This window comes from Enoplosus armatus, chromosome 16 (assembly GCF_043641665.1).
Source record: "Enoplosus armatus isolate fEnoArm2 chromosome 16, fEnoArm2.hap1, whole genome shotgun sequence".
Classification (NCBI taxonomy): domain Eukaryota; kingdom Metazoa; phylum Chordata; class Actinopteri; order Centrarchiformes; family Enoplosidae; genus Enoplosus; species Enoplosus armatus.
Window position 1 is genome coordinate 9,414,635 of NC_092195.1, and position 21,922 is coordinate 9,436,556.

A 21,922-nucleotide genomic window follows, 5' to 3' on the forward strand; every position below is an offset into this window, starting at 1 on the left:
AGTTAACCGACGTTGTCCATCTGTCATAGGTCGCCATCTTGTGGACAGACGTGTAAACTGCGTGTCTGCTACAGGTCAGGTCACATACTGAATTTAATAAATGCCATTAAAGCTAATGGCATTAGCTGATACTGAAACATTTGAGCATATTTCTCACCTTCATGTACTCAAGAATATTTTGGGATTCATTTCAGTTTGATATCTGAAAGGGAACCTCACTCATCTCTTTTCAATTATTATGTCAAAAACTAGTTTTAATATAGGACATTTATGTATTTACAGATGTCCTTATTAATATTAGACCACTGTTTTAAGTTTAATTTTAAGAAAGCACTAAAGTGCATAAAATCTATGCTGAAAAAAATGTTCATTTCAAATCGTCATTCAATTTGAATCATTACAAATGTAAATAGGTCAAAAAAATAACCTGAGGTTTATCTTTAATCTAGAAATCTCAATTAATAAATTAATGTATGAATTCAAACCAATTACTAATCGGGCCTTTTCTTTATTGAACATATACAGTGGAACTTTTATTTTACTTTTTAAAATTAATTATACTATTATATTATTATTATTATAACATCTTTCTCAATCGGTAGTGTTGAACAGCTGTCTAATTGCAGAGCTCATAATACTCAACATTTACATTGGCTATACAAGGTAATTCCTCATAGCCAATTTAGTAGAATGTAGTTTCCAGCTCTTCGATACATGCAGTATTTAGACAACCCTAACATTCAACAGATGGTGTATTCAGTCAGGATGAAATAAATATACTTAGATGGTCTATATAAAAATAAGTACCTTAATTTCATGGTTTTGAAAGTGGATTCTGAATTTATCATTGTAATGTTTGGTGATGCAGAGACACACAAATATAACTGAGCACACAAGTGAAATATAGAAACACTTTATTCCCAGAAGATGTAGCAGTGAGTTATCTTCAGACATAGAAAGGCCATATAAACCAACTTTAGTACAACAGTATGATGTACAACAAGAGCTCACCCATTCACATTCTGTAAACCCACATACAGAAACACAATGATTGTTAGTGTCCCACCAAGCAATGGACACTCGACAGCTCTAGTACACAGACAACAGAACACAGTTTTGCTTGAGGGTGGGGCAGCATGAATGCTTGACTTAGGACATCAAATGTAGCAGATGGTGGGGGGGGGGGGGTTACAAGAGAATACCGCCATGTCTTGTGACGTGATGATGATGTGAACAACAAGGAGGGACACAGGGGACACATCACCAAAGTACTACAAACAGCTGGAATGGTGGGTGGATCAGAAGAGAGGAAAGATGCCTTGTTGCCCATGCACGCCTTCCCACTGCAGAACTCATAAATAGCTTGTTACAATTTTGGCTGAGCTTTAACATCTTCACTCAAGAGGTATCAGATTCTTTTACCTGTTTTTTTGGATCAACGCGTAGAAATCCGTGCAGAGCAACAAAGCATCTCTCTCCCTCACAGGACAACACCACAGTTGAGAGTCAAACCTCTCTTGTTCATCATAAGAAAATACCAAAGTTGAAAACACAACTCGTTTGCTCTTTCAAGTGCAAATTCAATACTTAACAAATCATACACACCCATCGTCCCCAAAACCAAAATCATCCTCGTCATTTGTCAGAAGTTGGATTTTTATTTTTGCCATCAAATACACAGCAATTCAGCAAAGTGCTAGAGGAGTGAGAGGGAAGGACACAAATATTGCTTCTCCATCGTGACAATACTGTGCAATTGTAAACATAAAGAACCGATTCTTATCATACTGGTTGATTATTTAGTGGCTGTTGTTTCCTGATGTTTTAAGGGAAGAATGCAGATTTTAAAGAAGCACAGCTGTAACTAGTGTGAACAGAGGGAGTTTGGGTAATCTTCCCAAAAGATGGAAAACACTGAATAGGAGAGATTTGTATTGCTATGGGAAAGGATCTATTATTTTTAAAAAAGTAGTAGAAACATTTGTTTCAACTTGGAGAATCATACCTTGTTCATTGTATCAATCAGCAGCCTTTATTCTAAAAACAATTGCACATACACACTTACAGTACACTCACTCAAGCATGCTCACACATACTCAACATCCGCCCTCTGACGAACCTGGGCAAGGTCAGGATGGATGTATGGAAAAGCCATGCAGGGCAACAAATGCCAATGAAAATACTTTCCAAGTACTTTTCCACACAGTTTTTTTTAGTAATGAGTTTTAAGTGCACCCATTTACAACAGGTTGCTCTGCGAGGGAGTGCAGTTTTGTCCTGGCACGACTTCACGGCAACAGTGCACTACTAGAAATCAGTGAAGCTGGAAGTGGCATCCTGCCTCTATCAGGCCCAGAGGAGACTCTTTAGGGGTAAAAGGGAGCTGATGTAGCTCTGGATGTCTGAATGGAGGAGGGCAGCAGGCTGGTTTACAGCACAGAGAACCTAAAAGACGTTAACATGGAGTGACGAGGGAACCAGCGGGAGTGTTTGTTCATGTGTTTATGGTCCGTTGCAGTTGGCATGGCTTGGAGTTCCAGGTCACAGGTACAGGGTCACAGGATCAGAGGGTTCAGGTAATCAGGAGTCACATAGGGTTCAAAGGTCAGAGCCAAGGTGCACGCTGATGCTGGGAGAGCGCTGCGTGTGGTTCGCCGCCGGACTCAAGTACCCCAGCCCTTCCTCCTGCAGGCTGCAGGAATAGCGGCCAGCTTCGGAGGCGGTGTGGTTGCTGGAGGGAGGGGCGTTGCCACTGGCCACCTGCTCGAAGGAGCGGGAGAAGACGGCGCTGGCGGTGCGTGTCAGGCTAGTGAGAGCTCCTGCCTTGGGCACTGATTGGCTGGAAGTGAGCGTCAGTCGCTTCACAGACAGCTCTGTGTTCTCGCTGGCGGCCCGGCCCGTTGTTAGAGGGCCCGCCTCCCTGTCCTTGTCCTTGTCCTTGCTGGTGCGCCCGCCGAGCCGACACTTCTTCATGGCCTTGGCGCCCAGGTTCAACGTGGTGACGCTGTTGCTGATAGTGATGGTGGGTGGGGTCATGTCAGGCCCCACCCCACCTGGCCACATCCCTTCATCCACCTCCGAAATATCCATCAGCTCATCCGGGGAACCCAGATCCACTGCGTCTGTGAGACAACAGACAGACGGAGACAAAACAAGCACTGAAATGAAAAACAGGAGAACGGCAAGAAAAAATAACCAAATCATCTGTCATCCAGCCCATCTGATCCAATCAAATTATTAAGATTAACATGGCTGAAAAACAATATATTATGTATTAAACATTTTGCATCTAGGGTCCTATATGCTGACTTTGTGTTGGGCTGCATGACAGAGGAGCTCCATCACTGTCCAGCAGGTGGCGCCTTCACACCATAACCTCAGCTAACATCTCGCCACCTGACATGAGACAATGCAAGTTGTGTATTCCAGCCCAGCACACAGGTTAGGTCAACCAGCAGCGCCATGAGACAACAGTCAGTGGTTTATTGGCAGAGGAGTGCATGTTTTGTCCCAAAGGCAGGAGAGGGCAGAGTCTAAGAGCATAAGCCTAGGAAAGACCACGAAGGGAAAGTAGAGGAAGGCAAACAAAGGCATAAATAAGTAAACCCTAAATGTATCTGTTCCTCTTCACTAAATCTAAAGACACACACACATAAACATGTTTCCTGCTTTCTTCAAGGCATGCATCCACACCCGTGAGAGTGGCCAACCACCCGCATATGCACAAATACACACTTTCTATCTGATGCTAGCACTGTAACAGAATACCTGTAACCAGCTGGTAAACAGACAGATAGGCAGGTCCTGACAAAATCTTTTATGGTCAGTTTTTTCCTGTTCAGGTTCGGAGTTATCGTATTCATGTCTGGATTTAACATTGTGAGCAACTTTTGCTTCAAATAATTCAAGACCTGCATATCTTTCCTCAGCTCCTAGCTACCAGTCAGAAGGAAGTAATCTGCCTCCAGGTGCAACCCAGGGGTAACGTGTCGAGGTGTACCAAGGGGTGCTATAAAAGGACCCAAAAGCTCACTGATCCCTCCAGTAAAAACCCAGGAATTAGATCCCTAAACAAGATTGTAAGAGTGCACTCTCCTAGTGCAGAAATAATATCTGGGCTTTATGATTCAAGGGCATCAGGCCTTTTTGTTATCAGTGACCTGCCCTCAGGCTTTAGTTTGACTTTTACCAAACGAGATACAGCTAGCAAGAGTCGTTTTATATCTATAGTATTTGTGTCATATTTAATGTTCATGAAGCTACTTTTATATCTGTTATTTATGTTCCTTGTTTAACTGATGTTCTGCTTTTAATAGAACCCACTCAACATAAACACGTCACATTATTTTGATTGTGTGATTCAGCCAAGCACATTTCATTATGATGCATTTTTTATTATTAGGTTATTGATCTGTTATTCAGTTAGATCGTAAATAATTAATTTGATTTTAAAGGAACATCAGCAGGAGATCTTCATGAGGAAGCTTTAGCCACAAAGGAGAGCGTAAATGAACGAATGACGTTGGATAGACAGATGAGAGGAATAGTGCAATTAGGCGAAGAGAGGGTGGTGGAGCCCAGCGCAAAAAAAGGTAAAGGGGGAAGTCATCATCATGCAGCTTTTCAGACCACACCCCCCACACACGGTTACCTAGGTTACCCCAGGAGTGGGGCAGGGGGAAGGAGGGGCAGGACCTTAGTACTGGCTCCTCCCTGTGGAGGCCGACCCAGAACCCTCATTCTCCACCATTCGCCTCACAGACTTCTGCCTCCTGACCTCCTGACCCCGCGTGCCGGAGTCATGACCTCTGGGGTCCAGGCTGACCTCGGAGGCGGCGCCCAACGGGTCGCAGTCGGGCTGGGCACGGCCGTCAGGGCGCGGCCGCAGGGAGTCTCCATTGGGCATTCGCTCGCCGCTCACGCCTGTCACACTGATCTCGGGGATGGCCACGCCCCCCAGTGCAGCCTCACTGTCTACACTCACCTCCTGGGACTCTGGTGGGGGGGGGGAGCATGGAGGTAGTGGGACAATACATAGACATATATACACACACAAACACACAGACAGACATGCATCATGCACACATACATGAAAAACAAAGAGACGGCCATGTGCACAGGCACACACAACCACAGTAACACAAGACACAAAGGTAATCAATGTAATGGCAGAAAAGTAAAAAGACAAAAATCATAGTGATCAGAACATAACACATGGTCATAATACATGCTATATGGAGATGAATATGAACACAGTATTTGGATGGAATCGCATTTCATCTCATTCCTACACATGAATTAATATTTAATTGTATTTCCCGCTTTACGCATAAACAAGTAGCTCTGATACGGGCACCGATGAGCAGGATACATGAGATGAAAAAGGGGTGTTCACGATGAAACCTACTCATTAAACTAGCTGAAAGCTGTAATTTACCTGCCTTATCAGTACTCTGGGAAAATAGAGCGGCTCTCTCTTAATTCTGAACCACACACAGACTGTCATCATTATTTGTTCTATGGTCATCTAAAATACTATAAAGCTTCTTTGGCACCGAGCTGAAACTACACAACACATTCAATACAAAAGTGTACACGCTGCAAGTCATCTGTATTATACTATAAATACACTACCTGCTCTCTGGTTCCCTGTTTCTGTCAAATTAGGTTCATGTGCTCTGTTGAGTCTCTTTGTCTGGCTGCATCCTTCTGCTTTTCACTGACTGCTCTCAAACTGTCAATGCTCACCTGTCTCTATATTGCCACCAACGTGGGCAAATCCTAACAGATCAGACAGGAAGTCATGGTTTTCAATGAGTAGATTCTAAAAAGGAGGTAGACGGCACTAGCTGAGTGCTGAAGGATGACAACAACACTTATGTACACAGATTGTAGGACATGAAATGGCGAGGGAAATGAACAATGAAGAGATCCAAACCTCTTGCTCTCTCCTTTGGCACAGATTTGTTCTTCAATCAAACAATTCTATTATTTATCACCTGATGGAAATGCAATTTAAAAATGTTTAAAGAAAAATGTGAAAAGTGCGTGTGAGAGCGCTTCTTGTGTTTCAGCGACTTGAACTCCCACAGTTGTGTCCCTACATCTCAATCTGCATCTTTCCCTGTGTACGAGTCTCACCGTGTCTCTTCCAGCGGTGTCCTCTGATAGAGAGGGAGGTGACAGCATTTCGGGAGATCCTGGAGGAGGTGGGTGTGATCTCCACCTGGATACTCCGTGCGCCCTCCTTGTTGTTGCTCTTCAGTGCTGCGCCATGCAGTGACGACTTGATGGCATTGCCCACCTGAAGGTGAGGAGAAACACACATCATCAATACTATTTTATCAGATTTTATGTTTTAAATGTTTTTCTAATTACTGATAGAAATGGTAAGATTACAATTTCTGGACCTACTTCACCTGCCATATACTACCTCATTATTTATTCTTTAAATGTTTCAGTGCAATACATATATAGTCATACACAACAGTGCAATACATACATATAATATATATATTTATATATATATACACACATACATATACATTGTTATTGTATATATTTTTTACTTTTATTTTTCACTTAAATACTGTAAATGTGTATATTTTTATTTTCTATTTCTTATTTTTATATTTTGTACATACTTTTAGCTCTAAATTTATGCTACTTTCTACTCTTGGAGCACCGGTACTGTACAATTTCCCCCCGGGGATCAATAAAGTATTTCTGATTCTGATTCTGATACAGTATACTGCAATATTAAGGGGTTTTAAAATGAACACTTGGTTTTAGACCTCTTTCTAGCTGCATGTTACAAAATATAAACTTTCATTTTGTCACCCAACTCTGACAATTTCAAAAAGTGTCTGTTTTCAGTTTTGCCTTTTACACACTTGCTCTACAATACAACTATGTTTTCACTGATGCAAGTACTACTACTGAAAAAAGTTCCTCTGTCCTATCACCCAATTATGGACATACACAGTCAGATCACATGAAAAAGATCCAAGTGTAAAGGCATTGGCCCAGTACACAATGCCTGTAAGAGCAGCATTTCTCATACCACTAAGACGTGTTTTGCTCTTAAGTCAGACTGAAGTTCAGATCATGTGACCAAACCAATCAGATCTCATCAATAATCCCATTTCTACCAGATTTATGCAAAGGGATAAACCTAAAAGCTTAGCACAAACTGACACAGACTAGTGATATAAGAAAAACAAAAAGGCTTTGTATTTCGCTCTATACAACACTATTTCACAAGTCTTTCTAAAATAACCTCTGTTCTAGCTGGAAATTCTCATGCGGCACTTGCACTAATGATCATGTAACAGTTGAGTACCTGTACTAGGAACTAGTACTAGGAGTAGAAGGAATCATAATCACAACACAACGTCTTTTGTCTGTGAAGCTGCAACACATTGGCCTCATGGGGGACACGCCACCAAGCTATGCTAAGCTAGCAGCCACCTGGTGTGTTCCATTCTAACAAGTAAACACAAGATAAACACAGTGGACAAAACGCTGATATTTGAAAGGTTCCACATGATGGTGTGCGAGTTCATAGCGTCCACAAAGCTGTTTCTTTATTTTAAAAACTTATTTTTAAACCCTAACACCATTCTCATTAATGTGAATCCAAAGGTCGTGTGTTTTGATTGTTGTAGAGGAGTACACCTTGACTTGTGTAGTAATACTGTGAGCTTAGGTTCAATCCTCTACTCCCAGGGCCTCAAGGATTATAGCTTATCGGAGCAGAGTGGAAAGCATGTAAATAATCTAGTGGGATTACACTCTGCTTGCAGTCTCTGACACACACAGAGACCAACACAATACAGCATAGTGTGCTGCGCATGAATCAAAACCACAGGCGAGCATGTGCGTCTAAATCACATGTCTCTCTCAGACACACACACACACACCACACACACCACACACACACCACACACACCACACACACACACACCACACACACACCACACACACACCACACACACCACAGGTCTAAAAACATACAGAGGAGGGAGATGTGATAGAAGAAGAAAACATTATGATGACACGCACCAAGAGAGCTTCAGGGAACAACTCTAGCTGGGCCCGATACAGAACGTCATCCAGTGCTTTGGATCCCAGTTCAACTTCCCCATTACACCTACACACAGGCACAAACACAAACATGTCACACAGTATACAAGTCTAAGATACAGATTAAAGGTTCCTTGTGGAGTTTCAGACCTCTAGCCATTTTGCTATGAGTGGGTCCCTGTTTCGTTTATCTCGTGGATGCAGGTGAGTAACACTGAATGTATTTGTTTACAAGAATTCCACAGGGTCCCGTTAACAGCTTGATTATTTGATTTGCTTACGTTACATTGTGATAAAGATGTCAAGTCATCTGAGAAATGCAACACAGCTATGTAAACTCAAAATGCAAAGTGTGCAGGCTCAGTGAGTGTCACAGTCCAGCCTCTTTTAAAAGGGGGACGTTATAACATAATTAAAACAACTCAATTACTGTCAGAGATAGGACACATGGAGAAAGAAGAAAATGTTTAGCAGTACATCCACTTAGAGAAATGAGACATGAAAAGTTAAAGCTTCTCAATGAGTCTAGCTGTTTGTGCAGGCATGTGTGTGCACTCACAAGGCGTAGTGTATCCCTGTGATGAGCTGAACCAGGAACTCTGATGTGACCGTCAGCCGTGTGCTAATGCCTTTGTAGCGCCGCATCTGTTGCCGTGGGTAACCGCATATACACACCCTGGAGGATAACCAATAAAACCACAATAGGGGAGGTTGTATCAGTGAAACAGGGAAGCTACAATCAGTGAAACCACTCCACTGAGCCAATTGGCTGCAGCTCCATTAAGGCAATTTACTTCCCTGTGGTGAGCAGACAACAAAGTCAACAATGAGCAAATCATTGCTGGATATAAAATTGCGCACACGCACACACACACACACACACACACACAATTTATTAATGGTTTACTACATTACCCACAACATTTAAAAGTACTGAATCAGTTCTGAGCATAAACTGTAGCTTGTTTATTATTTCCAAACAGGTATCATACAAGTTGCAACAAAATGGATTCAGCTAAAACTGAGATAGCGCCTGTGCATTTGAAGCTATCGGAGCTGCTGTATACTGTACACAGTGGACACACAGCAAACTGTCTGGGGGAAAGCAAAGCTGATGACTTCTCTTTAGCTCTGTGCTTATCAGAGCAATGCTCAACTGCAGTTGGCAGATTACCAAAATCACTGAGCTGGGATGTGTGTACATCGCAGCTCTTTGCCGAATAGCAGTATCTTGGCTCTCTCTGGAGGCAAAGTCTATAAGAGGATCAGATAAACAAGTGCTTGAAAAATAGCACCTGTGTGTGTGGAAGTAGCGTCCTAAAAGAAAATCAACAATCAAGACAGTGACACAAAGGTCACATAGTAAGAACATCCTCATGTGACCTACGAGTTGCTACAGTGTTGTGCTGTGTGTGTGTGTGTGTGTGTGTGTGTGTGTGTGTGTGTGTGTGTGTGTGTGTGTGTGTGTGTGTGTGTGTGTGTGTGTGTGTTACCTGGAGCTGAACTGACAGAGGGACTGGAGGGAGGTGGCGGTCATGTAGCTGAGAGCAGCGTTGTAGCACAGCAGCAGGAAGGTCAGCACCTCAAATCTCAACAACACAAACGTACCCTTAAAATCGCACGTCTTTATGTCCAACTACATTACAACATGACATATAAAACTGAATTCGAAACATATTAGATCAGAAATTCACAGACACAGTTACGCCACACTGTAGATAAAAATACCCCAAAAAAGAGATTGAAAGAACCCCCAATTTATCTGATGACTTCTAATTTGCTTCTGTAATCTTTAAAAGAGTTCTCCACTCTGAGCAGAACCAGAGAAATTGTCTTTTTTTTTTCTTCCTTTTCAACACTTGGCTTTATACAACCTTTTTCACATATGCAGTGGTAGTGTTCCTCTTTTGAAATTACAGTCAGTGAAAAATACAGCATGCACTATAAAACACTATAAACATAAATAAATATTCCAACTACTGTGCTACATTGAAGAGATTAAGATCAAACTATCTTTGCATGACCTTAAAAAGCAGCCAGACTTGTTTTTTCACATTAGTTGTAAACAAAAGATTCATCACCTACAGTTTTTCAAATAATCTATACAGTCAGTCTGAAACAGTATAAGAAAACAGTACAGAAAAAAAGTTGAGGATATTCAACTCAGACCACCATGACCTTCAGAGTTTGGCTGCAGTGCAGCCTCATTACATTAATTTAAGAAACCCTAACAGCGATATAACAACTTCAAATGCAACAGAGCAAACTGCCATGGGCCATCACTGACCTGGCAGACGCTAAACTCTCTAACACTACATAAGTCTGAGGACAATTTTTCAAGGCAGCCTACCATATCTAATTTGATGCATTTTAACTTATCTTCCCATTGACTGAATCAAAAACAGTATGTGAACTGAATGTGTAACTGGTTCCTTGTGCCCGAGTTTCATGGACTGTTGTATTAAAAACACACATTCTGGCAGAAAACATGCAGCCTGACAAGAATATGACTACTTATAACTTAAGGAGGCGATGTTTGTAAGATATCTAGATTCTCCTCCGTGAAAGGTGAGACTAGCTTCCAGTTTTCTCTGGAATCTTCTATCTTTCAAAACCCAAATCAACCCAAATCCTTGGAAATGTATGTCTGTCAAATTTCACTAGTCATATTGTAACAATAGAAGAAATGAATGAACTCCTCAGTGCTTCTTTGTCATCCTACTTCATGTGCTTCTACTTTGGTTGTTGCTGGTGTTGGCTGCCAATTCAAAGCAGGCAGACTGGCAGCCTGATACCAGGAAAGCCCTTTTTAAAACAAGCACAACCTCCACCCTGCTGACACATCACCACCCGTCCAGCAGACTTTAAAGTGCGCCCATCAAGCCTCTTACCTGTTCTGTGCTGTAAAGGTCTCTCTCTGGAGGTGTGGCCCGCTGTACACCACCCTGCTCAGCCCGTGATTGGCTAGAGCCCCTTCTGTAAGGGCAATGGAGCCGATGGCTGAAGGCTAGAGGTGGAGAGATGAAGGTGAAGTTTTTAACCTGAACATCTCTGCAAAAGCAAATTAAAAGATGTGTGTGTTTCTTACCTCATGGTACACTGAGGGTTTGGAGAGGGAAGGGACAGTAAAAGATAATATTTTACTTTGTCCATCTTTATCAACTATTTCCTGTGAAAGAGAAAGACAGGAAGACAATCAGAAAATGTTTCTGTGGGCGAGAAAACACCGGAAAACAGAAGCTTTTTTTCTGTGTGTGTGAGAGTGTGTGCTTATCTATTCGAGCGCACTCATCTATTATGTGTGGGTGTTTGTGTGTGGACCTCAGGGTCTCCCTTTCCCCACTCAGTCTGCTGGTGTATGTGTGTTTGCTTGTAAGTGTGTATATGTGTGTTTTGGTGTCCCCTGAGTGCATGTTAATGTCAAATAGATTAATGGGAGCCAGCCAGAGTGATGAGTGACAGCTGACCTATTCTGCTATTCAGAGAGGAAGTTAGGGGACACTGCACTTTGCTGATAGATAGAACTTCGAGAGACAAAATGGATGAAAATAGGACTCTGCACACTTTAATAATTATTAGTGCTGGCATCTTAAGCTGTGGGAAGCTTGAGGGCATTTGCAAGGTGCAACCTATCCATACTGTGTAACTGCAAAGTCATTATGTTGTGTTCCCCTATTTCTAACCCATATTTCCTGTGACTCTCCTCGCAGAGCTGTCTAACAAGGCAGAAAAGGCATAAAGTAATCTTTCAAAACACATGACGCAGATCCTAGAAATAGTTGCGTGGTTAAGTCCCCTGCCTCTGGAACTGCATGATTACGCTCACTTGCTAAGGATCAAGGATTTCCTTGCCTTGCACTTATCGCACTGAAAAAAAGATATTGTTATTAACAAGAGCAGCTCTCCTCTACTGATGATAAATAAAAACAGATCAGCTGTGACATACACAGACAGCAACCACCACCTTCTTCCTCTCCCCTACCAGGTTGTAAATGCCCAGCAGCAGGGCCTCGATGCAGCCGGAAGTGTGGGGGTCTCTGGCTGCGCTGACGGACAAGAGGCTCCACAGGAGCTCTGGCAGGAACTGTAGCGTGAAACGCTGCAGCTGCGGCTCACCGCTCCGGTAAAACTCAAACAGCTGGTGACATACTGGCTCCAGCAACTGGGGAGGACAGAAAACCAAACAAACATGGCACATGACTAACAAAGTTTACAATATATACTGTTTACATGAATAAAAACATCAAAGTATGTGTCCATACATCGCTGTAGTTCTCCCGGATGACCTTGTAGAGAGCGGGGACCAGGGCACCTTTGTCTTTTAGTGAGGCAGCATAGTTGGACACAGCACTGTCAGGAAGGGTCTGAAACACACACACGCACACGCACACACACACACACACACACACACACACACACACACACACACACACACACACACACACACACACACACAGACACACTTACTTAACAATATTCTAAAAATAAACACACAGCATGACAAGTTGTAAAGTGAGTACTGACTAGTCAAACATGTGTTGATGTAGTCTAAATTTGATCTGTTTAAACTTGACACTGACTGCCCTCTGATTAACATCAAGTTGAGGACACACAGATACCATTTTAAAGAAATCTACCCAACATTATGGTTACAGGTTAATGAATATCATTGATATCAATAAGAGTGAGCTGGCAAGTATAAGCAACATAGCAATACACTCTGTTTTGCTGCTGCTCCTGAAGGATATTTTGACTAAAGCTAGTAGAGAAAGGCAGTGATGATGTCTAAAGAAGCGGTCAGTCACATCGATCTTGTTGCATTTAGAGGTTAACTTCACTGAGAGACTGTCCTCATATATTCATGCACGAAAATCTCATCTTCTGCTTTATTATTACGCCTCGCCAAGCCAGCTTTGGTAGCAGTCACGTTTCGGTGAGTGGGAGCATGCAATTCTGTGTTAACTAAGTACTTCAAAGAGTGTGTTTGTTTATGTGTGTGGAAGACATGTTGCCAATAATAAGCAGCAGAGAACATAGTGTGTACTGATCATGGGCATGTGCTTTTTAATATTGCTTTTTGCACTAAACACACACACACAAGCAGTAAGGCAGTACCTTAAATTCTGACAGCCATTCCTCCACCACTCCTTGGTCCATAGCCAACATGTTCCCTCATCTGCAGTGGAGTCACCTCTACCTAAGAGAAAACAAATACTGTAAACACACACTCTGCATAATTATTGACACACAGCAAATATATAGTGCATACACACACATGCAATCACAGCTTTAAAAATGAGCTTCCATGCTTGCCAGCCTTCTACTATGTGTTATCCAGATATTCTATTACAAACAGCAAACAATGCCATGGCAGTGGTGAATAGTGAATGTACACGCTCCAGGCATTAATTCAACACTCCAAAGAAGCATAAGTCTCTCGTTCCCTCTCGTTCCTCTCCAGACACACACCTCTGCAGCAAGTACCTAACCTATTCTCAACTCGGGCTCGCAAATTGAAAAATCACCCACACAGAGAAGCCTGACTGGTTTCACTGTTGAAGCACTGACGAGAAAAAAAACAATGTGGCACATCAAAATGTAGATGCTTGTTGAACAGGCTGTACAGTTCAGATGTCTTTAAACAGAGACAGACAGAAAAAGAGGCTCTTACCTGCTTTAGCTAACATTTACTCATGAAATGAATGCTCCTGCCATCTCACTGACAGGTAATTTATAAAATTGTTGTCAATTTTCTAATTGTTTAGGTCATTTACAAAGCAACAAGTCTAAGAGTCTACAGCCACGCTAGCAGCTCTGTGAGGCTGTACTTAGGCATTGCTGTGATTCGAGCTCAATGCTAACACATCTTAGGTCAGCGTGTTAACAATATATAACCCAATATTAGCTAATTAACATTAATTAGGATTCATCCTCTGGGGACCAGAATGTCGGCACAAAATTTCATAGCAATCCACCCAATAGCTGTTGAGACATTTCAGTCTGGACCATGTCTAGAACAACCAACATTGCCATCCAAAGAGACTCTTGGCTAAAAACGCCATCATTGTAAAATGAACTAATTCAATGGATTGAAACAAAGGGAGAGACTGACTGATAATTAAGATTATCAGTAGATGCAGTTATCGTCTTTCCATGTACCGGGGCCACCTTAACCAACTCTGCATTGCAACGGTCACCAAAAGACAATTGTTGACCAGAGACATATGCTTTCAGGTGAGGAGGAGGAGACGGTGTGTACGCATCACTGATAGATTATCTGTTGTCCAATAGCAGTCTGTTTTCACTGCAGGGTATGTCGTGTCTGCGCTCTGAAACTGTGAGCACAAGGCTAAATTGGCTGTTGAATGCAGAAACAAAGTCCATGTTTGGTATGTCTGGTAACAGAGACTGAGAAAAAGAAAGAGGGAGGAAGAAGTCCTTCTATGTGCACACTTGTCATGCAGAAACATGTGCTGTCTGAACAGAAGGTGGCATAATTCCACTTTTTAAAACTCATCCACTTCAAGCACTTCACTCAGTGGATGACAGAAAGTGTTAACCTTTCTGACTGTGAAAGAAAATATTTCAGAACATATTCTAGAAGTGAATTCAAATGAATATATCATAATAGATGTCTGATTTTCAATCACCATGATCATCAAAAAACCTTGCATATACATGTTACAATATATCCGTTTCTGTGTCATGCATGTGTGGCAATAAAAAAAAGTTTGTGGTTGATTTTCATCTCTACCTTTCCCCGTCTCTTTGCTCCTTCTGTCCATCCGCTCATCCTCCCACACACCATCATTCCTCTCTCTCCCCGTCTTCTCTGCTCCCTAATCTGTCTTTCACACATCTAAATGCTTTATTCTGTATTATTCTGGTGCTTGGTCCCTCCATGGCAGCCAGGTGTCTATTTATGGACTGTACCAATGACAGGAACCACGAGGGGGGAGGGGAGCCAGTGACTCATGAAATGGGGAAGGATTATAAAGCAGAATAGCCTCCATTTAGAGAAATTAGTCCTTTGTGGCAGTGAGTTGTTCTGTTCTTTCACGCTGGTGAAGACAACAAGGAGGACAGCGATATCTAAAGCCAGCGTGTGCGATTTAATGGCAGGCCCACTGAATGACAAAATAAAGGCTGTGATTATACTGTGGATGAGTCAGTCTTGTAAGAGGTTCTCCTCATACAGAGTTGACTTTTAACTGGTCAGCTCTGTCCACGCTGGCGTCTGGGGCATGTCATCTGCATCACCTGCATCACCTGCATCACCAGCATCATCTGTATCCAGAAAAAGACACTTGCAGACTAAAATCAGCAGCCGCCTGCCATGCCGCCTACCTATGTGATATATGTGGCTTCCACCTCAGCAGCAAGCCAAGAAGTAACTGCAGCGACACAAAAGCAGCAGCAGAGGTGGACGCTCGGGCATAATGTTACTGTAACGGGATGCAGCTGTAAATCAAAGTGGATTTTGAAAATAATTTAAATCATGTAAAAACATGACACGTACATATAACATATACGTGTTAAAAAATGTGAAGAGCGCAAAGTACACAACATTGAAAAGTATTCAGTGACTGAGATTTTGACAAAATAAACCTGAACAAGTCGACCTTACAAGATAAAAGTCAAATGTGCTGAATATACAAAAACATTTTTCAAAATGCCAGCCAAAAGGTAGCAACTAGGACTGCAACTAACGATTATTTTCACCCAGCTAATTATTCTATTTGCTATAGTAAATGTAAGTAGTGAAAAATACCCATCATTATTTCCTAAAGCTTAAGGTGACGTCATCAAAATGCTTGTTTTTAATCGATGGTCAGAATTGTTGCCCATTAATTTCCCCTTAAACAACTAATTGATTAATCAACAAATCATTTTTCAGTCCTAGCAGCAACAACAACAAAAAACAAAACCAAAAAAATAACACCCATCTATTACCCTCACTATGCATTATAAAGTGAAGTTATAGGCCCAACAGTTAGCAAGATACTGTATATAATATGGTATGTTGTGTAAGGCTGCCACTAACAATTCTTTTTGTAATTGATAATCTACCAATTATGTCTGTGATGAACTGATTAATTGGTTTATCTACAAAATAGTTTAACTTTTTAATTTCCTGGAGCCAGCATTGACCTCATTGAAAATATCACAATGGGGAAGCTGGAAGCAGATGATTGAATAGTTGCTGATTAATTTTCTACCCACTAATTGTTTAACCAGCTAATTCTTTCAGCTCTGATAGTGAGATGATTTTAGTTAAAATGAACAGACTAAAAATCCATAATTGGGGCTACTCAACCGTGAAAATGGTGATGATTCAATCTGAAACTGCGTTCAAACCACAAAAGACAGCGGTACAAACAGCAACACAACGCCCTGTCTTGAAGATTTCTAGGCTCTATTGACATACTGCCAACAGGCACGGGCAACTGGTGGAGGAAAATAGAAAACTAATCGCCCAGGGAGTACACTTTAGAGCGTAATTATGTTATTAGGCAGATGCTTGCAGATGCCGTCTTAGTCTGTTGGCCATCTCTATGTCATTAAGGACTCACAGATAATGACAGAAATCAATATAAGCTAGACTGAGCATGCATACACACAGTACAAATGATTCAGCAGCTGGTGAGCTTCTTCTGTCCAGCTCAATCACACTGACCAGCATAAACACACACATGAATAAACCAGTGTTAAGTACAAGTGGCTGAGCAGGCTTGACGAGCACAAGTAACAAATCAATGAAGTGATGAACAAGTAGATGCATGATAAATGCAGGAGGGGGACAGATCGGCAGTGCAGGAGGATGAACACAGCAGAGATCAATGGCTAAATGAATAGAGGAAGAGATAAATGGATTTATAGAGGTTAAAAAGGAATGTATGATAACCCAAGGGATGGATAACCCAAGAGGAGTGAGACAATACGGTCAATAAAAGAAGAGAGTTCATTAGGTTTCAATTGGTGCTGCCTCAGGAAACCACCCAGGCCCTGGGAAACACATGAGATAAGGACAGATAATGAAACACACACCTCTCTGTGATCTAAACAGGCTCAAGAAATGGATCTAACCAGTGCATTTAGTAGCCTAACTGTGGCTCCCTGAGTTTTTCACGAATGCAAAGCTCTGATGGAGGCAACTACTTGCCAAGGAGTGACGGGGAATGTGTCATGCATTGCACAAATGTGTGTGTGTGTGTGTGAGAGAGTGTGTAACTGTGTTTATTCAATGTCTGATTTGACAAAACCTGTTCCTGTGAGCTAGCTAAAGTTGACAGCTCGTTCACTCTGAATTTACACCCACGCCTCTGTCTTAAACTCTCTGACACTAACACACACACACACACTGAGCTGGCAGTCTAAATGAGCTTATTTTTGACTCCTCCTTCTGAGGACTTCTTCCAACACAAACAGGTCTCCTTTGAGTTTACATTCCTAATCCTTGTTGTAAGTGTGCTTGCATGTCCTGACAGAGTTACTTCAAAACACCTGAGGGAAACACACACCATACACATACTATTTCACATAGGTCAATACAAAAACCAAAGGCAATCAGCACTTTCAAAACACAGTGTGGGTCCTCCGGTGCCCAGTAGTAAATTGAAAACATACCTGTCTGGGAAAGCTGGCGGAGAGAGAATTGAAGCGAGTACAAGTGAGAATGAATTGGTGAAACACCACACACACACACACATCTCCCTGCTGATTACCTCACTTCCTATTACACATATGCTTTGGAACCTTCTTTTTTTCCAGGAAGTGAGTAGGCCTATAATATTGAAGGCTTGAATGGAGGGAAGAAAGGAAGCACAGAGAGAGAGAGAGAGAGAGAGAGAGAGAGAGAGAGAGAGAGAGAGAGAGAGAGAGAGAGAGAGAGAGAGAGAGAGAGAGAGAGAGACAGACAGACAGACAGACAGACAGACAGACAGACAGACAGACAGACAGACAAAGTGGGTGGTTTTTGAGAGCGACAGAGCTGCCCCAGCTGCCTTTTCCTGTGGTACAGGGTGCAAGCCACACAAACTACTGGTTAGGCTGAATGACACATTACTAAGCTGAAATGAACCTCAACTAGCTAAAGTATCCTCCGCTGACTCAACTCTTGTACAGACACACCCAAACCACTAATAAAATGTGTAACTCCACTAACCAATGTCAGAACCAGGAACTGTAGCAACATGCCTCCACCCAAAATCTCCAAATTAGGTCAGTTGTCAACTGTCAACAAGCTGGAAAGGTGACTCCAAACTTGTTTCTTACTTGAATGGAAGCAAAAACTGTTAAGGAACTATTTTGAGGAGCTGTGGGGTATATAAGTAAAGGCGAAGGCAGGGTTATATAACGGTGGTCATAAAGGGCAGAGCCTCTAACATGCCCAGAGCTGACCTCCTGTTTACTGGCCCAGTTAAGAGCTGTTCACACCATTCGTCCATTACCAGGACTTTTTGTTTTTACGTTTCTCTTCAGTTTATATCACATCTTTTTCGTGCCGTCTGTTGCTATCTTCTTTATTTTGGACTATCTTGGTCTGCGGTTAACCCTGTTGCATCATTGCCTCCCACCTAGCTCTCCCCCCTGGTTTTCTTCAATAGCAGGTTGCTTATAGCTTGGAGGTTCTGCTTTTCTGCTTCTGTTTTTTTCCTCATTGGCAAACACACACATAGATTGCAGAGGACTGCATGTAGCTAAGCAGACATGACAACAGAGTCTGTGGTTTGTGTGTGTGGTTTTGGCTGCTGAGGAAGACAGATAGAGAGATCTGACAGGGAGGAATCCTCTTATAGCAGCCTACGCTCTTTTCTTCGTTGCCTCTAAGCCAGTGATGCATCTTCGTCCCTCCTCTCGCCCCTCCAATTCCCTGTCTTCCTTCAGCAAGTGAGCCTTAAGAGACATCACTGATTTTTCTATTTTAACGCTCTCTTTTATCTCCCCTTTGTCTCAGCTTCTTGTCAATTAGACAACTCTCTCATAATCTATAAATTTCACATTCAATACCACTTTTGGAGCAGATGATCATCTCGATTTTCTAGATTTTTCATACGTTAAAAGAATGCAACATTTACTGGTATCTATGCCTACAAAAATACACTTTTGCTGGGAAAATCAACATCTGTATTTCACCTATATTGTGCTTGTGTATGTAGAATTTAGTGCAGAATTAAAAGAAAGGGGGAGGGATTGCAACAATTTTCATTGCTCAAATTGTCAGTATATTTCATGAAACCGCAGGCATGGGTGACTCTAGCTGTGATGCTGGATGACAGCAGTGCCCACACGATCTTTTCGCTCCATGACCTGCCACTGTCAAAAAGCATTAAGAGGCCTGAGACACTAGCAGCTACGGATGTCACACATTAACAAACCTGTGCATACTTTTTACGTGTGCACACACACACACACACACACACACACACACACACACATCAATACCTTAATGACACCACTTTAACAGTGCACAATTACCCATTCAACAAACCAGTCTACTGCTAAAGGACAAGCCTCTCACTAATGACAAAGGCTAACATACACACACACGCACATACACACATACAGTATGGACAGCAAAGGACAACCTATGAACTAAGCCGCAAACAGTATCTTAACAATAACTGGCACATCACCAGAAGCACAGGACACAGAATGTAAGACAGACACTTTTCAACTTTTGACAGCATGAACAGTGGTGAAGGGGTTCATTTGTGGCAAAGCTTTACACTAGTCCCCCTTAGCCAGGCAGTAGACCCTTGAAGTGGCTGAGTGATATAGAGGAAAGCTGCATCACATGACAAAGAAAAATCCTAACAACGCATTATCTATCATATCAGTCTGCAGTCTTGCCCTGCCAAACTGACGCGCGCGCGCACACACACACAGACACACACAGACACACACACACACACACACACACACAGGAATCACCTGAGGAATCTTAACCAGTGTCTTAACAAGGTCCCGAGAGACCACACATACACACACACCCACAGCTGTTACTATACAGGATAAAGTCAGGTACAAAGTCTGTCTCTATGACAAATGTGACTCAATCTACTACAGTGGCAAAATGGTTACAATGAAAAGCTCGTTAGCTTAACATGTTGGGAAGCCTTCACATGTTGATTGCTGTTTTATTTCATGTTATCTAGCTAATTTAACTAGTTACTATACGTGTCCCTCGGCACTGCTAACCGGCTAGTTTGCCACAGTGACAACTGGTAACACAGCTTGCGTTTAACCATCGTGCAATTCTGTCTCAAGGCACTGGTAGTTCAATGACAAACATTAGCTTTCCCTGCCATATACTTCAGTGTATTTGTTAACCAGTATCAGCCAGAGACTGTAAATTAATCCTCCGCCGTCACACACTCCCTATCTCGGCTTGCTGAATGACTTCGAGCTGTCACCACGGTTGCTTACAGATTAGCTTGCTAGTTAGCTAGCTCGGCTAAGGCGCGACACCAAGTAAACTGGGGAAGTTACTGTTTACTTACTGGCATGCTATCTGTCAATTTCCTGGTATCGCTGTCCTCTGTCGTTCCGGCAAGATGAGTAAACGGCTATCACTTCGCTACTCCATAAATCTCCTCAATAATTCATCTACATCAGCTCCTTCCATCTTCATTACTTTCTCCACTCAGACTACCTTAGACAAGGGGACTCGGTCTATACGGAGTGACAGGCCTCTGAGCCAATGAGTGAAGAGCATATAATCAAACTGCCGCACCCCCCAAATGCAGTATCCAATCACATTAGACGCTAGGCTGCATGTTAATAATTTCCACGATCAAGGTAGGTTGTCTCTGTCAGACACTGCTCTTTGACAGCAGAGATGCTTTTAATGAATCACATAAATAAGTAATTTATTGACAGTTGGCATATGATTGCATTGAAAGAATAATGAATTATACTGCAGCATATAAATTGCAGTCAAATTTTGTTTAGTCAATAATTGCCTTTGATTCGTTTAATTAAAATATATTCACATTTTAATTATGAACTTTATCAGGTACACTTTTTTAACCATTTTTTCACGCTAACACTGGATCTAATCAAAGTCATGAAGGATATAATAAATATAAGTTGTCTCTATTAAACATATGCAATATTTTATCAAATTCTTTTATCAGTTTACTTGTTTTATTTCCTAAACTTTTTCATTTATAGATTACTAATCATTCTCAGTTTTTCATCCACCACATCCTGCACACTTCATGCCAAATTAATCTGAAAAGCTTAAGGCGAAAGCAGTACTCTAAAACTGTCTCCCTCAGATAAATAATGCATGAGTATTTGACAATGACCTCTGGAACAATGGATTTTCCAAAATTAATTATCAAGATGGCATATGACCATGTGTTTGTTTGCTTTCACATTAATAGCAGATGGAAAGCTGCGGTTTTTAATCAGTTAATAAATGCATGGGGTTCTGTGGATAATAACCAGAAAATCTCCCCCTGAATGTTACAATAACAAAACACTTGCACAGTCACAAAAAACAAACCGCCAGTCAAATTCCTATTGCTGCTATAGGAGATTGTGTCTTGTCCTCTATTGCATTGTAGAAGAAATGTATTATCCAGTGCAGTTCACAACCAGAATTCTCATGTATTTGACAAGCCAAACAGCAAGCTTTCCTTGTGACAAGGTTTTGCAAAAATTTAAGTGTCTAATTAGGTACAAAATTCTAAAAAATAGTAATACATTTATCATTTTGATACCTGATTCTGGGATTTAGGGAATCTTTATCCATGTAATGCAATTTCTGAGAAACAAACTAAATCTGAGGAATATGGATTGAAGAGCAACTTTTAGAATAGTAAAGTGA

The 21,922-nt window shown here is 41.8% G+C and overlaps 1 protein-coding gene across 2 annotated transcripts; it reads right to left on the reverse strand.

Annotated features, from left to right (window-relative positions):
- Nucleotides 1-897: 897 nt before the first annotated feature.
- On the reverse strand, nucleotides 898-20,724 carry hycc1 (hyccin PI4KA lipid kinase complex subunit 1). Of its 2 annotated transcripts, XM_070921376.1 has the most exons (12): nucleotides 20,589-20,724; nucleotides 13,201-13,282; nucleotides 12,348-12,449; nucleotides 12,068-12,247; nucleotides 11,174-11,254; nucleotides 10,977-11,092; nucleotides 9,579-9,674; nucleotides 8,645-8,761; nucleotides 8,065-8,152; nucleotides 6,142-6,304; nucleotides 4,652-4,995; nucleotides 2,984-3,122 (listed from the first exon to the last, which is right to left on the reverse strand). In XM_070921376.1, exons 2-11 carry the CDS (start codon nucleotides 13,249-13,251, stop codon nucleotides 4,697-4,699), a joined length of 1,293 nt encoding a protein of 430 aa, XP_070777477.1. In that variant the 5' UTR covers nucleotides 13,252-13,282; nucleotides 20,589-20,724; the 3' UTR covers nucleotides 2,984-3,122; nucleotides 4,652-4,696. The 2 variants fall into 2 exon arrangements, with proteins under 2 accessions (XP_070777476.1, XP_070777477.1); XM_070921375.1 differs by lacking the exon at nucleotides 4,652-4,995 and having other exon boundaries at nucleotides 898-3,116; nucleotides 6,133-6,304.
- Nucleotides 20,725-21,922: the final 1,198 nt, after the last annotated feature.